The sequence below is a fragment of the Gavialis gangeticus genome, unplaced genomic scaffold, assembly GCF_001723915.1.
Source record: "Gavialis gangeticus isolate Ggan-Ray unplaced genomic scaffold, GavGan_comp1, whole genome shotgun sequence".
NCBI lineage: Eukaryota > Metazoa > Chordata > Crocodylia > Gavialidae > Gavialis > Gavialis gangeticus.
This window is the reverse complement of record NW_017728997.1, coordinates 20,322,615-20,339,101: the sequence shown is the minus strand read 5'-3', so window position 1 is coordinate 20,339,101 and position 16,487 is coordinate 20,322,615. Positions and strand designations below refer to the sequence as shown.

Sequence of the window (16,487 nt, the reverse complement as noted above, 5' to 3'; positions counted from 1 at the left end):
TCTTCTTTGAGCTGGACTTCGAGCAGCTCTGCACCTCCAGGACTGCTAGGGTGTCTTTATGGGACGTTTAATTGTGACATAGGAAAATGTAATGCATGCTGTGTGTTTCTTTCCCATCTAGTTTGTTGAAGTTGAAGGACAGATCACATCATTAGTTGATCTGTACCCATCCTTCCTAAGGAAGGGTTACCGACGGGAAATCTTCATCGCTATAGTGTGTTTCCTAAGCTATCTTCTGGGACTAACTATGGTGACTGAAGTAAGTAACACTGATAATGGAGAGCTTTTAAAAGCAATATATGTACATATTTGTATTGTGAATCAGCTGACAAAGGTAAGTTGAACAAAATAACACTCCATAGCTCTTGCATAACTTTTTTACCATAAACTTCAAACTGTATTAAAAGGTACATATTATTATTGTATAGGTGGACTGTACAAGTAGGTAGAAATGAGAGATAGTGACGACTCCTCATCACCTAGATCAAGGTTTCTCAGGTTGTGGTTCAAGAGCAGTTATGCAGAGGTACAACCAAGCATCCTTTCTTCGTGGCTACCGAGGATGACCCCAACATTTTTCTCTCTCTTAAAAGTGTCCCCATGGTAGAGAGCTACTGGATTAAACTGATCGGGACCTTATCACAAGATAAAAACATAAGCACGTAGAATTTCCAAAACCATTCCTTTATTGATGTCATCTGGCAAGAGCAAAACCATAAATGAAAAAAATAGAAAATCTGAATGTCACCCTGAGTAACCCAGTTTATAACCTCTTCCTAATCAGATATGTGCAGAACAGTTAAAGCCTTTGGGAACGACAGCTATTTCAAAACAAAAGCTTGAAAATGAATTACAGTGTTCATAGTTTGTAAAGATTGCTAGAAAGTGGCTTAAACCAAAGATTATTTTAAAGAGCGCTGCAGCTTAGTTCATATTTAAAGACTTCAAAAATTCACGTATAATACTAATCACAGCCCTACATCCCTCAATTTATCTGCAGTATCATAACTAGTGCAGTTTTCTGTTCATGAATTGCAGTTTGGTTGGGCACCCCCACGCTATCCAGGTATAATTGAATCTGGTGCAGTTCTTTACTTCCTGATCTAATCTATGGGCAGGCAGGTTAGTATTAAGTCAAACAATTCGTGTTAAGTCATTTCTGACTTTCGCCACTGGGGTACTTGAACTGCAGTGGTGACAGTGCATCGTGGGAGTTAGCTAAGCACCAGGTTCTGGCCCATGAATTCATACACTCACTGATTTCAGTCCAGGCTTAAGGTACTATATGCAGTGTGGGAGAGATATCAGAGTCTGGCTTCAAATTAGAAAACGCCACAGGAACCTTCTGTAAAAAGATTAATATCGCTAAACTCAAATTTGGCATGGCGTGTTAGTTAAAGCTCCATCTAGTGCAACCAGAGAACTTGATTTTTATATCAGTTACACAGATTTGAATCAGTGAAGGCATTCTGGGTTTAGACTAGTCTAAAAACCAACCAACTAAGATAAAAAACTGTTCAAATAAGAGCGCTATTGGGACAGTTATTTTAGAAATAGTCTGTGCCTCATTTAAAACATCAGAGTTTTTAAAAAAAATCTGAGGGGGGGGGAGTGGGAATTACAATAACGTCCATAAGTGATATTTTGAACACTCAAACACTCAAAAAGGTTTGGATGTGACCAACATAAAGAGCAAGGAACATTTACATCTATATTGAAATTCAGCTCTGTCTGTTTAAAGCAATTGCCAGAGCAATGAGTCTGGACAGTTCTATGTAATATTTAAAAATGAGAGAAAAATGAGATATTTTCCTCCTGAGAAAATATCTACTAGATTCATAAATGAAGGTACCTCCTAGTGACCTGCCTTGCATTTTTCATCACATCAGAGCAGTTCATGTTGAAGACCAATTATTTCTTTCTATTATATGATTTCATAAAAGCTCACCCTAAAATACTTTTAAGAAGGAAAAACTGTCTCAGTAGATTACATTAAGTGGCGTAATTTTGTTCAATTGCTGTCAAGTTTATAATTCTTTCTATAATAAACACAAAAAGTGCGTAGGGAAATTAGTGCTAAGTACTTATTTTTACAGATGCAGCATAGAAGGAAGGTTACGGTGCTGGTTAGACACACATTTATTTGGGATAGTTTAGCTAGGGATGATCCTGCCCTGAGCAAGGGGCTGGGCTGGATGACCTCTTGAGATCCCCCCAGCTCTATAGGTCTATGATTCTGTGGCATTTTTACATGCTAAAAAACAATCAGAAAAATATTTTTTGGTAGAATTTTACCTTTCATAAAGCGTCTGTTAGAACTCCCGAGCAAAAACCCATTTTAATCAGCCAGGTCCAGTACACACATTGTCTTAATGTGAGTGACTGAGCCTAACCTTTTCTCTCTCTCTGTCTCTCTCGTCTATAGGGTGGCATGTATGTTTTTCAACTCTTTGACTACTATGCAGCTAGTGGTGTATGCCTTTTGTGGGTTGCATTCTTTGAATGTATTGCTGTAGCCTGGGTTTATGGTAAGTGGCCTAATACAAATCTTCAGTGAATAATAATGAAAATAATCAGCACTAGCAAGACACCATTCAGCAACCAGAACTATCGATTCCAGACTTTTCTTTGGAAGTGTTGATATTTTGCCTTCACTGTCAATTTACACTGACCCCTGAGCACCACATTTGAGCTGGGCTCAAGACAACCTCCACATTTTTCAGGCAGATATGAGTATTTTTACATGCTAATTGATAGGTGTCCAATTAAACATTTGCATCTTCAAATTAAGAGGCCAGAGTTGAAATTTTGGCTGGCAGTGAAAAGCTCTGATTGTTTCTCAAAGAATTGCTTCCCAAAGCCCTTCACTTCTACATGGGTCAAGCCCTCCAAATAGAAAACTTGTAAATACTTGACAGAAAATGTATTATAGTTCCATATTTTTAATTGATACTGATTTCCTAAGTCTGACAGTGGCCAAACTTGCTACACTGGCTGCTTAGGAATGGTTGATGCCATAATTCTTCATGTATCAGGTTTTATTTTAGTTTTTGTTTTATTATTTTTCATTTTGAATGACAGTCGCATTTACATTCAGATGGATAGTATCAGTTGCTATATTTTCCTTTCTCAAACACAACCCCTGCCACTCTTAGCAGACTCGCCAACGTTAGCGTTCCACTGTACCTAGCTTATGAAGGCGAGGGAAGAGAAATATCCTTTAGCCTTCCAACACTGCCAAGTAGGCTCTTCTAGAAGCCAGACTTAGATTTCTAGACCTGTATTTCACCCTTTTTGTATAATAAAGTCCTGTAAAGTAACATTTCTTCTTCACCTTAGAAATTAACATCCCTGAAAAAGTAAATAGTGGGCGCATCTACACGTTCATTAATCTGCCTTAGGTACTATGCATTTAGTTTAGCACTTGTTTAATAAAGTGCTAACTAAATGCGCAATAACTAGAGTTACTGCGCAGTAGCGCCAGCGCACGCTTTTTTCATGACGCTTACTGCGCGTTAGCCTAATAACACTGCGCAGTAGGCTATTAGCACAGTTTTTAGCCACCACACTACTGCGCAGTGTTATTAGGCTAATGCACAGTAAGCATCTTGTGTAGCCTGTAGTCTTGTCCAGTACGTCTGGCACCCACAGCTAGATACAATCTTCTGTACGCATCAAGTCCCACTGACCCAGAACAAATCAGACTTTTTTCCCCTTTGCCTTCTCTCTCAGACCCAAGGGTGCAGATCTCCTACTGCAATATCCCTTGCTCAGTCATGTTTTATAACTATATTGCATAGCTGTTATATGCAGGCTCTGGATAAAATGTTCTTTTCTTCATGGATTAACTATATATTTCAGGCGCTGATAATATTTATGATGCCATTGAGGATATGATTGGATACAGACCTGGTCCCTGGATGAAATGGAGCTGGATTTTAATCACACCAGTTCTTTGTGTGGTGAGTACTGAATCATGCTGTTCCAGAGCCTGTCTGTGGTTTTTTTTGTCATGTTGGTTTCCTTTGAGTGGGGTGGTGGATGGAGTGTCACCACGTTCACATCTCAACTTACAAGGGACATACGTAGGCTATAAATGGTCCATTTTCTTATTCAATATTATGTATCATGCACCAAAACATTGTTACATCTATTAAGATTGCGAAGTCAAGTGCATACACTTTAGGAAATGCCAGAATTAAGGTTGCCTGCACAGGGTCTCTTTGTGCAGCGAGTCACAGTATTCCCCCTGGCCTCTCATCTAATCTAAACATTGCAGCCCTTCTCAACTGGCTTCCAGCCCCCCATGTCCTTCACCAGCTCCCAACCCCAGTCTCTTTACAGACCTAGTCCTAGTCCCTCCCTTTCAGTTCAACCCCAGATCGCAGTTTCTTCTGCTCCCCAGGGCTTCAGTTTCCCCAGACTCCTTGTCTCAACCTATTTCTTTTCTGGCTTCTTTGCACTTGGCATTTGATTCACATGGCTTCTTCCTCCATGCTGTCCTGTGGGGGTTACTCAGAGCATGAGACAGGCTTCACTGCTCCCAGTTTCAGTGCCTGGTTCTCTACTCAGTGCTTCTGTAGTTGGGTCACCTCTCAACTGTGTACATACATATAGGTGTAGAGCTCCCGCTAGGATGTCTTCCCCTTGGTTATAAACACTCAGTAAAGTATACCAGCATTGTGTGATACTGCTTCCTTTACCTGGGTTCAAGCAATACCATATTGTATTTAAGCTACAATGGATCCATGATTTCAGCATCATTTCTCTAATCCTTTTTTCTGTCTCTCACAGGGGTGCTTTATCTTTTCCTTGGCCAAGTATAAACCTCTGACCTACAACAAGGTCTACACATATCCTGACTGGGCAATTGGCCTGGGCTGGGTTCTTGCCCTTTCCTCCATGATCTGCATCCCGATGGTGATGGTCATACGCATCATACAGTCAGATGGATCGCTCATTGAGGTATGAATGACCCTCTGAATTGGGAAGTAGGGGGGTGCTTGAGAGAAAGGGTTTGGGAGGAGGAGAGAAAGAGAAGTTTAGGCTTTCTGACATGATCTACAGGAAAGTTACTTCAATATGTAGCAGACAAAGCGAGGCCTAAATGGAGCCTCACAGAAGTTGCTTGCCCTTGCCTGCATGTTTAACAGGAGTCGGTTGCCCCTGCAGGGCCCAGGCCACAGCATGAGATCCTCCACTTTCTGCATCCTGATAAGAAAGCCTAACCATGTCGTGCTGCGCTGTGCGACCTTAGTGAAACTGCCTCTGGTGTGCTGAAACCTGCTCTGTTTTATGCAAAATCAAAACAGTCCTTGGAAGCCTGCCACTGTGGCCCTTGCCAGCATGGGGTCAGACACTTCTGCTGCAGGGAGGATGAGAACTGCATAGATCACCACTTCTTTTAGCAAACAATATAATCCTGTTTAAAGAGAATGCACACAATGTTCTCTGGCCTAAAGTAGTACTGGATTTTACCTTCTTTCTATTTCTGCAAACCAGCTAATTGTTCCCTCTGTGAGCACCTTGCGACTGAAATATACTTCCATGCAGAAGGTCTCAGTTCTCAAGCTAGGGAGGGAAATGGAAATCCATACACAGATCAGTGAGAAAAGGAAATGTTCAGGATCAACCCAAATCTAAATCCTGTATCCACAAACTCATTGCATTCAGAGAGATTTAGGTCCATGTAAAAATGCCATCTCTCTGACAGGCTAAAACAAAAGCCTCACAGACATTAAGAAAGCTACCTGAGGTTTTTTTGGCTGTTCTCTCCATAACGATTTTAATGGTCATTTCCAGTTCCTGCCAGGGCATTTTATTGGCTTCTCATTTTCTTGTCTGCATTATCACCATCTATTAAGTAAGAGATCGAGAAGTAGCTAAAGCTGCCAAATAAGACAAGATTCAGTAAACAAGAGTGAATGTATGTCAGATGCCATCTAGTTCCTGCCTTCTGAAGTGAGAACTGGGAGAAATGATGTAGCTTGGCAGTGAACTGCTGCATTTTCAGCATGTAGAGAAAAAACATATGGCCTGGAGGAGATCCTGCAGCACTGAAAGTCCACATTTAGATGGGGTTGGGAGACTGCTAGAACCCACAACTGCAAGTTGTTTCTCCACCAGCCCAACAGAGAGGCTCTGATTTTAGGTTCACTTCCTGCCTTTGCAAAGGCATGGCTTTCAGAGGTGGGCTGGAGGGCTAGGTGCAGGTGATAGGTTACTTTTTAGGGAGGTATGCTGTGTGCACCCAGAACCCCATCTCTAATCCTAACCCACCAAGATGAGAGCCCTCAAATAAGACACCCTAGTCACAGAGAAAAATAGGACAACAGAGCTAATCTCATTCAGTCTCTACACTCTTCCCTCACCTGCTCTGTTGCAGTAGTTGTAGATACACACTTCAAAAGCTATACAGAACTGCAGGGAACTGTTGTGCCCTGCCAAGACTCCATAATACTTTATAAATGGGGCAGGGCCATCTTTTGGTGAACCTGAACCTTTAAGATACCTTTGGTAACCACAGTGTTTGGTGATAATGGCAACAACAGTCTTTCCTGTGTGCTGAAAACTCAGGTGCCATAGGTCGAGAAACTCTGTTTACTTGGGTTACCCCAAATATGCTTCCTTCAGATACACATGCATGAGCTATTAGACAACTCGTATGGGACTGTAGTTGGGGTTCAGGAAAGCTGTGTTCCCAAGCATCCTTGGGCTATCAGTTTCTTTTTCAGCACTCTTTTTCTTCTTGCCATTGGTCCTCCTTTCAGGAAACCATCAACTTCCCATCCATCCTGGGCAGTGTCTCATTGTTTGCTGCATTTGCCTTTTTGTCTTAAAGTAGAAACTCCATGAGGAAAAGATAACATTCTCGTGTTATGTGTTGGTAGATCTCATTGACTTTCAGGAAGATGTTGCTTCCCATGGTCTAAAAGTACAGCTAGGTCCAAGTAGATTAAGGACCTGTCTCCCGTTGGTTTCAGATTTACCTTCTGGACAAAAAGACAAAGGTGATTGAAAAGCTCTCTTGAAAAATACACGTTCACTTGGTCTCAGACTGGTAATTTTGTTAATGTGTAGCCAGAGAGCCAAATTTCCTGATGGAGTTACTAGGTCTTCCTGTGGCACTAAGTGGTACTCGTGGTGGTAAGCCCTTGCGAGTGCTAGCCCTGGGAGAGAGCTGGAGATTGGGTCCTTCATTTGGAGAGAAGCATTTTACCGATGATAGATTTATCTGTCAGGACTGAGGCAGTGATTTTTCTAACCCTTGACTGTCTTTGCCATTCTCCTTTCAGAGGATAAAAGCAGTGGCTGCCCCCAAGGAAGTGAATCGGTGGGCCAAGGACAGAGGAAGCGCCACTCCATTTTGCGCCAATGGAACTGCTAATGGCGGATTGATCAAGCCAACTCATATCATTGTGGAGACTATGATGTGAGCTCTCTCTATGAGAGGATAAACCTGCTTTAACTGCCGTTTACTAACCATAGATTCTCATAGGACCAGGTTTACAGAGCTTTATATTTGCACTAGGATTTATTTTTATTTCTCACAGAGAAGTTATTTTTTGTGTGTGTGGTTTTTTTTTGGTTTTTTTTTGTTTTTTTAATATTTTGTAAGGTAATCACAGCAGACACCTCTCTGGGGAGGCCGAGCTTTCATATCAGACTAGATATATTACAGGAATTTACTATTATTGGGTTTTTTAAGTATATATCTATCTCTAAATATTGTACTCCTTACCACTTGAATTGATTGTCTTGCCAGCAATATATTCAAGTCTCAGACAGCCAGGTTTAGGTGCTGGTGTGGTGGGGAACAGGGTCAACCCTAGAACACACAAATGAGCTCTCTTGAGAGGTCTTTTTTTTTTTCAAAGAAAAAGAGAACAACAGATATTGCTCTGAGAGTTTGTTTTTCAAAGGTGTAGTACTTTTTTTTTCCTCTGGTTCAAATGAGGCGAATGACAGACTTCAGGTTCACGTCAGGAAAAGGGTACTGAACACTGTGACATTTGTCATGGTCCAAAAATGTACATATTTGCTCAAGGGGAGGTGAGAAGTTTGGAGTGGAGGAGATGCGGTTAGGAACAAAAGACCAACCAGGATCGTTGTCATTCCTGAGCACAGCTGAAGAGCTTCATCACTGTGGAAGGCAATGACTGCAGAGGAGAGCAAGTTTGCCAACTCAGCCCTCTTTACTCTAGCAAAATGTTTACTGCCTGCAGCAAAAGGTTTGTGCAGGTCTGAAGTTCTGGGCACAGTCCCTTAGTTTTCCTGCACGCTGTATTTTAGCCGAGGGGGTACTTGAGTTCAAGTTAAATTTTGCTGCAACAGAACACTAGGCTTTTCTGGAGAAAAGCATGCACGTGCCGAAGAGCTGAGTTAAGAGAAGGCAGCATTTGGTATCTGTGGAACTCCAAAAACAAAACAAAAAAATGGGAAAGATGTTTGGGATTTTTTTAATTCAAGTATTGGGCTTTGATATCAGAAGAAAAACACCTTGAGGATTCCAGTTAACCTAGCAGCTATTCACAACAAGTGCATTTTCAGTAACAACAAAAAATGACACGAGTACTTAAGCACGCACTCAGGTGCTTTTCATCCATCTAGCCCCACGTGCTCTACCAGTTTAAGGATTATCCTTATTTGTTTGCTGTTTTTCTTACTATTGGGGATGCAGGCAAAGGACAGGGGCCATGAAGTGGTTTACCCATGTTTCAGAAAGGCACTGGTAGAACTGGACCCTTGACCCCACCATTACCCTGTTCTGTCACTGGACCATGTTGCCATCATTTTCGCTTTTGTTGGTGAATGCATTTATGGGGGCTGGGATTCTGTCTACTAGGAGATGGGGCGCCAGGGGTTTCAAGTGAAGAGTCAGAACGGTATGTGATTTTCTTTGGTTTTAAAGCATTGCCTAGCATTCCAGTTTAAACAAATCTAAGTAAGGCAGTGCTAAGCTTCTAACAAGCTGGACTGCTGTACCTGAGCTGAATATTGATCAGCTATTGATATCCCTAGCCCAAATTAAGAATTATAGTAAGGGTTCAACTCCCTAAAGAATTTCCAACCTTCTGAGAGAACCTTGTTTCATTAAAAGTCGTGTGTTTTGGCAGGGAGACTTCGCAGGAAACCAGCCCTTTCTAGTTGGGCATCATTCTTCAGAACGAATCCTCCCTTATGTGGTGCCAGGGTTTGGCTATCCAAAGGGATGTGGAGAAAAGGCTTGATTCAGTAGCAAAGTCATACCTGCTCACACTTTTGGCAGCAGAGTCCGTTAGTAGCAGATTCTGCCATTTAAAGAGCAACATATCCTATTCTTAACATTCCTGCATTTACAAAAAAAAGTCCCATGTGCTAGCTAGCCACTGCACCACACACACATGCTTTCTAGTCTTGTCAAACAGACCGGGCAATTTAGAAGTGCACAATGGACCAAAACCAAAATAATAATAATAAAAAGATAGCTTCTGTAGGTTGAGAGTTGCTTTAGGTTGAGTCTATCTGTGTTTTTAAATTGGGTGGGGGGGAGGGGGCCAAATTCCAGGAACAAGAACTGCCAATATGATATTGCTTTTGTTTGCTTTTCCAGTTACTGTAGTATGAAAGGAAACACTGCCACAATTTGTGACAGCAAATCTGACATCTCACTAGGCTTGCCCATTGGCAGTAGGCATTTTCAGGCCATTCCAGATGTCTTGGAAATCCCTCTGGGCTGCCCTAAGCCAGGATGATTCCAAGTGGATTTTTTCAGAACTTTATGCAAGGGGAAAAAATACTGTATTTAAAAAATAACCTTTAATCAAGGAAAAGCAAGATAGTTGAGTTAAAACTAATGCTGTCTATAATTCATGCTATAAACAATTGAGGAAACAAGTAAAACATGATCCAAAGTGCATTCAAGTCAATGAAAGAACTCACTGACTGTTGCAGGCTTTAGAATAGGCCTGTAATCTTGCACAGCATCCTGTTACACCTAGCGTACACACAACAGAAACATGAATTAATATCAGAGCATCAGGCTAATGGTTAAATCCCTTACTTCTGTTGGGATACATTAAAATAACATTGATGCTTTGACATGGTATTTGGTTAAGCACACACCTGTTACCCCAGCATGCACCTGCATTAGGTGCTGCATATCTGAACGAAAAATTGTATGACATTTCCCTTGCACATTGAGATTTCAAAAGTATCTGATGAGCCAGAGATGGAGATTTCACCATGCATCACTCATTGTGGAGGGTGGATTTGAATTATGAACCAGAGGATCAGTGCTACACCTTTAAAGGAGAACTGGAGCCCAGCCCCCTTTTTTGACCTAACTGTGCCATTCAAATCACTTGCTTCCATGTTCCAAATGAAAGCGTCGTGCTCATACGCAGCGACTTCACTGAGGCTCTTTTGGGGCAAGTTTCTGGCCCCGGTGTGCTGTTTAGCCTGACTGCAAGGAAGGGCTGGACTGAGGAACAGCAATTGAATCATCCTTTGCAAGAGCAAAACACTCACTCCAAAAGATTCAACTCCTGCTAAGTTTCGAGTTCCAACGAGCATGTTCATTTTGGTTTTTTCCATTTTCCCCTAAGAATTCTGAATTTTACTTGATGGCAAATTTGCGTTGCAACATTATATTCTGCCAAATTAAAAAAAATAAAAATAAATAAACATTTGTATTTTTTACCTATTTATGATTGTAAACATGACTAATTTTTCTAATTTACATTGTAGAAACATGACCTATTCTACCTGTCTTATGTAACTGAGAAATTAAATATTAAACTATTGCAACTGTTTGTAGATTAACTGGTTTGGAGCCACAACAGAAAGACCCCAACTTGTGGGTCAAAACCTTGAAACAAAACCTATGCATTTCCAAAAAAAACAACCCCCAAACCTGTTTGTTTTCTGTGACATTTAATGCACCTTTATACCTTGTAGTTTCTACTGGGTTTGGAAATAGCATTTTCAAGTCAGCTGAAGTCAGAAAGTATGGGAAAGATTTCTCCCAGAAGATTTTCAAATTAAGCTGTTCCAATTATCAAATGAAATTTGGGATTCTTACCTAAAGCAAACCTTCCATGCTCTGTCGGTTCACTGCTCATTAGTCATGATCTCATTGGCTTAGCATCTATTACAGTGACATAACCAGTAGTCCATCCTTTGATATTTATACCATGTTGTTTCATTCATAGTATTAGTTTTGGTACTCATTCACTTTCCTTTTCATTTGTGCATTGATGAATTTAGTCCAGTTAAATCCATAAGCCTCAAAAAACACTTTCTGAAGTGTAAGATATTGGATACAAAATGGGTCTGTTCCTGTGCAGCAAATATAATCACAGAAGCACAGCAGCTCTGTGTACCATCTGAAAAATGCTAGTATTCAGCCTGATTTGCTGGATTGGGATGTGGGTCAGCAAAACTTATTTGCAGTCATGCACTTAGGAGGCAAAAACAGCCCACAGCCTTCTAAATATAACAAGCTAAACCGTCAACAGGGCATGTTTATCATGCCATACCTCCAACATTACCTCTGGCTGATCTGAGCCCTGGCTTGCTGTCAGTGTAGTATGCACCCTACCTTCTTAGGTGCATGTGTATGTGGTTATCCAGTCTCTGTCCTGCATTTCTCTAGAGGATTTCATTAGGACACATGAAAACATCCAGCTGATGCACCTTAAAAGCCTCATCTTGGCCTGCTAGCATTTGTTGAGCACAACTATGCTTTTTACTTGTCACACCTGGGATAACTTGGGTTCAGACCTTACAGCTGCAGATATCAGTGTCTAAACCCCTTCAGTGGGAGAATTGAACTCTGAGAGCAATTGGTTACAAACTCCATATCTTGAGCTCACTGAATGCCTGGGTGGACAGATATAATGGCAAATAATAAGTTAAATAAGCTCTGTATTGAGTGGAGTGGACAGGGGCTAACAGCAATTCAAGTGCACTTGGGGAAAAAAATAGATGCCTAACAACACCTCCAGAAAATTCAGCATATTTTTCCTACTCCCTGTAGCAACAATAGTGATGTTGTTTCATTAGAATACCAAATGAGACCCACCACCAGAAGTGTACACACACACGATTAGGAGAGATGGTTTTTTACTTTGGAGTTACACATTATAGGTCTTGGGAGATGATCTGATTAGATGCTCCTGGCAAAGTGTACTAGTCTTAAGAAGAAAAAAAAAGTCATTCTTCCTCCTCAGGAGTGTTTTATAGCATGAATGCTGTGTCACCTCGCTTGAAGGTTCATAGTGATGGACTGTAGAGGGAATGGGAAAAGTTTAGCCAGTTTTCACACACAAGAAGCCTACCATTCAAAACAGCCTCTAGTGAATAGTGATGAGTTAAAACAAAAGCCTGAAATCCAACATGGGCGAACTTTGGGGAAGATTGGGTCAGGGATAAAAATAATAGTTACCCCTTCTTTCTGTAACAGGCTGCAGAGAAACCACAGAACAAAACATCCCCCAAGCTTTGGGAGAGTTCAGATATGTATCTGGCCATCACAGCTTGGGCTGATCTCTTCCAGAGTTACAAGCCTTGCGTTTAGGATTAAGAGAGGTTATTAAACCTTGGATTAGACTAGTTTGGGAACCATCAGGATATAATGTTTAATCTTTGATAATTAATTTTAACCTAAGCTACAGGTGCCCTGAATGGCATACACTTGCTAACAAAGGAATTAGTATTAACTAGGGGACATCGGTTTTACACCTGTGTGAAGTATCACTAATATATTTTGAGATGCCTTAGGAAAGAAAAGCAGAGTCTCTCAACAACTCCTTGCTCCCAACAAAGAAAGCATCCCTAAAGCAACTAGTGACACTTCACAGATGACAGAAAACCAATTAATGCTCCTGTCGGATCTTTTTCTGATGAAAAAAATGGCCTATTTCTGCCCAAATTAAAATCTTCACATCAAATAGTTGTTTCATTTAACTTTTCACATCTTATTCCAATGAAAAACAAATTGGCACATTTTCAGTTTGGGATGGTTTTCAAGAACTAAATCAAGAACTAAAAAAAAAAATCTGAAGAAGGTTAACAAAGGACAACTTTAGGTGTGATTTAAACCCAGAAAGAAGCAAACAGCAATAGTTGGCAAGGAAACAGGCAAAGCTGCTTAAAAAAATTAGATGGGAAGATCCATGAGACATTCTACCAATTTCTCTTGCCATTTTTCACCAAAACTGAATTTTGGTGGAAAATGTTGCTGAAATAATTGAAACTCTCAGCTCCCAGACAATCCCATCATGGATGGAAACCGGTTGAAAAAACATTCAACAACATTGCTGTTAGCATGTCCACAAAAAAAGTCAGATTTGGAAATAAATGTTGCTGGGGCTAAACAAATTGCACTCCCCGAGCAGCATGGAATTTAAAACAGCTCCCGTTAACTAGGTGTAGCCGAGAGCACTGCAGGTTTGCAGAGCAAGATTGAAGCCTTCATTCCAGTGCATTATCTTTGTCACCTGTCCTGGAGCACATGCAAACCGTTTAAACAGCCTTAAGTGAATTAATAGCTAATGGCCCAAGATGTGAGATTTGAGACCCAAACAAGAGTACTGGGAGAGCAGAAAGTGAAGCCTGATTGGGACTAGAGGACTTACTTCTTTATTGTGGAACATATTGTCTATAGATTGCTGATCTCTGCTTCTGCATCCGAGATGTAAAAAAGGTTATACAGTAGAAAAAGTGAGAGAACTCCAGTGTTGAGATTTTCGTGGAGAAGCCAAAACATCAAGGGCCTAGTAGAACTGGTTTATGATCGGCTTCTGTCCAAACACCCAAGGATGTTCTCTCATTGGATTCAAAGTATTGCTCTGAAACATGTGCTGTTCTAATAGGATGTTGTTTTCTCAGTGTAATGTTGTGATTGTTACCTGATAGCTTTCCAGGGACTTCGCGTTATAAGAGGTGGTCCATCTTGTTTGATGTATTTGGCTAAAAACAGTGGTGGTTTTTTAAAAAATCATTTAAGTTCCTAAAAACTGTGACTGTAACATGTGATGAATAGTACATGGCAGACTGAGGACACATCCGTGTCCTCCTTAAAAAGTCATCTGAACTTTTTTAAAAACATTTTTAAAAACATTTTAAAAGTTTTTTGTTCCAGGAAGAAATATTTGTATTTGAATAAGATCCTGGAGTGTAACTTAATCCTAAAACTTAGCCTTTGTGTATATGGTAAATGTTTGTACTTTGCAGTTTCTGTTTTGCTTTTTAGAGAAATAAAATGTATATCGATATTTTTAAGTCATCTTTGCTTTTTTAGATGGGTTTGTAATCACCTTATAACAAAATAAAATGTTCCTTTATAAACTAAATGTGTTTTTCTTTTTTTTTTTTCATTTCAAATGAACTGTGGGGGCTGTTCTGTCTTAAAGCTCAACACCTTCTTTGCAATAGCTTCTAACAATAGGGTAGTTGGGAATAACAGTCTTTTCAGTGTGTTGGCTCCTCATTACATCTGTACCCAGCCCTGGGTGGATTTAAAAAATCATGTTTTCCTTGAGTTCAAAGGGTTGTGGGGTTTTTTGCATGCCCTTGCCCAATTTCGAACATTTGAATATTGCTCGAATTTTCTTTAAATGGCTGCCTTATTATACATTCCCCCTCCCCAACTCCTTTGACTTAACTTTAGCCATTGGCCTTTGTCCAAACACTGGTTGTGAATACCCTCTTGGGAGAGATGAGGAAGGTGCTGTTCATCTTTCACAGAGGAGGTGGAGTGGGATGGGGAGGGGGTGTTGTCTGCCTGGCACATTGCTTTTCTCAGCAACATCACAGAGATGCTGGATGGTAGGGAAGTTTCCTGTTGTTCATAAAGACTCTAAATAGTGAGGCAACCAGTGATGGGCACCTTACAAGGACTGCAGATGGGTGTTTGGACCAACCTTGGGACCCACATTGGTATAATTCTTTGGGACCTGCATGGCTCTTACAGGTGTTTTCTTAATGCTTGTAAAGGAAAACGTAATGGCGCTTCAGACTTTGTCCCCTTCTCTTGCAGCTTGGCTGATCACATTGATCTGCTGCCTATCACTCATATCCACTCCTTGTTTTGACCTTGCTGGAGATCACTAGTTTCTTTTCCCCCACATCCCTTTCACTGTCAGTGCCTCGTGGGTTTTCTTCATCTCAGTGGCTTTCACCCTTGGGTCCGAGCCCCTGGTGTAGAATATGCCCCAGTGGATCTGGACTTCCATACGAGCTAGCATCCCCTCCTGCCTCAATACTGAACTCATTCAGTCAAATTCACCTTTTCTCTAACTCCATTCATTTGCACCCAATGAAATTCAATTTAGCTGAAAAAGGTTGACAGATGCTGTCCACCTGTAAAACATGCACCCTACACAGCACCTCAGTATTTAACTCAGGCAACAAACCACCTCTGTTAATGAGAAACAGTGCACAGTTTGTTGAGGCAAACAAGACTGAGGGATGCTATTCCCTCCTTACTAACAGTGGCTCCCAAGCCCCACAACATTTGTCCTAGGACCTTGTAAAACCACAGCAATCAGCTCTGCACACAACCCTGCGCAGTGCATATTTTGTAACTGGATAGGGCTCCTTAATGGGGAAGGCAGTCAAGTCCTACTTTCTAAGCAAGCACTCTCAAGTGGGAATCTCTTACCTGGTGTGCAAGGAGGTTGGGTGAAGAGGTTACTGTTCTCTGAAACCACATTTATCACATTACATTAGCAAGTGCACACAGCTCTTGAATTTGCCCTGAGTTGTATTGGAAGTTGACTCTTACATACCAGGGGCCAGATGCCAGACCTCCCAAACCTCTTTGTTCTAAAGAATGTGCCACTTCGAAAAAGTCAGAAAAGAGCAGCTCTCCACCCACCACCTGACCACAGGCATTTTAACACAAAGGGCAATCTCTGAATATTCCCAATTGACCTTGATCCTGCAAAGTAATAAGCCCCCTCACCCCAATCCAGCAAAACACAAAAGCACACGTGTGATGAGCCCCGACTAACTCCAAGCGAGTGGAAAGGAAGTGACGTGCTTTGCTGACCTGGAATGAACGCGTTCCATGCCTTGCAGGACGGAGCTGTATAAGACATCCTGTTTCAGAGATGCTCACCACTGTCCACGTCCCTCCCAACTACATAGTTGGTTCAATAAGATGTACCACCACAAAAACCTGTGCTTCATCACTGAACCATTTTACAGAGTTGTCATATACAGCTGATTTCAGCAAATGTTTTGGATTCATCAAGTTCCTCCCTTCTTATGGATTTTCTCCAAGAACAGCTAGTTTGTAGCATGGGCAACCAGTGCCTCCGATCACAATGCCAGTGGCAAGACCGGAAGTGCCGGCCAGGGCCAATCTCAGGGGGGGCACTGGCCAGCGATTCACCCAGCACCCCCACTTCCTGGCCAGTGAGGGCCAATCTTGAGGGGGGGTACGCTCCCCCCCCCCATTACTTATGGTTTGTAGGGTACAAAAAAGTGATCAAATGGAT

The 16,487-nt window shown here is 41.3% G+C and overlaps 1 protein-coding gene across 1 annotated transcript in view; it reads left to right on the top strand.

The window, feature by feature from the left end:
* Positions 1-13,316, top strand: part of SLC6A6 (solute carrier family 6 member 6) — a 73,807-nt gene extending 60,491 nt beyond the window's left edge. Inside the window, exons 10-14 of the mRNA XM_019504909.1 lie at positions 122-259; positions 2,426-2,528; positions 3,862-3,962; positions 4,795-4,965; positions 7,296-13,316. Coding sequence (XP_019360454.1) covers positions 122-259; positions 2,426-2,528; positions 3,862-3,962; positions 4,795-4,965; positions 7,296-7,436 — 654 coding nt within the window. The 3' untranslated portion in view covers positions 7,437-13,316. The remainder of the gene's footprint in view (positions 1-121; positions 260-2,425; positions 2,529-3,861; positions 3,963-4,794; positions 4,966-7,295) is intronic.
* Positions 13,317-16,487: the final 3,171 nt, after the last annotated feature.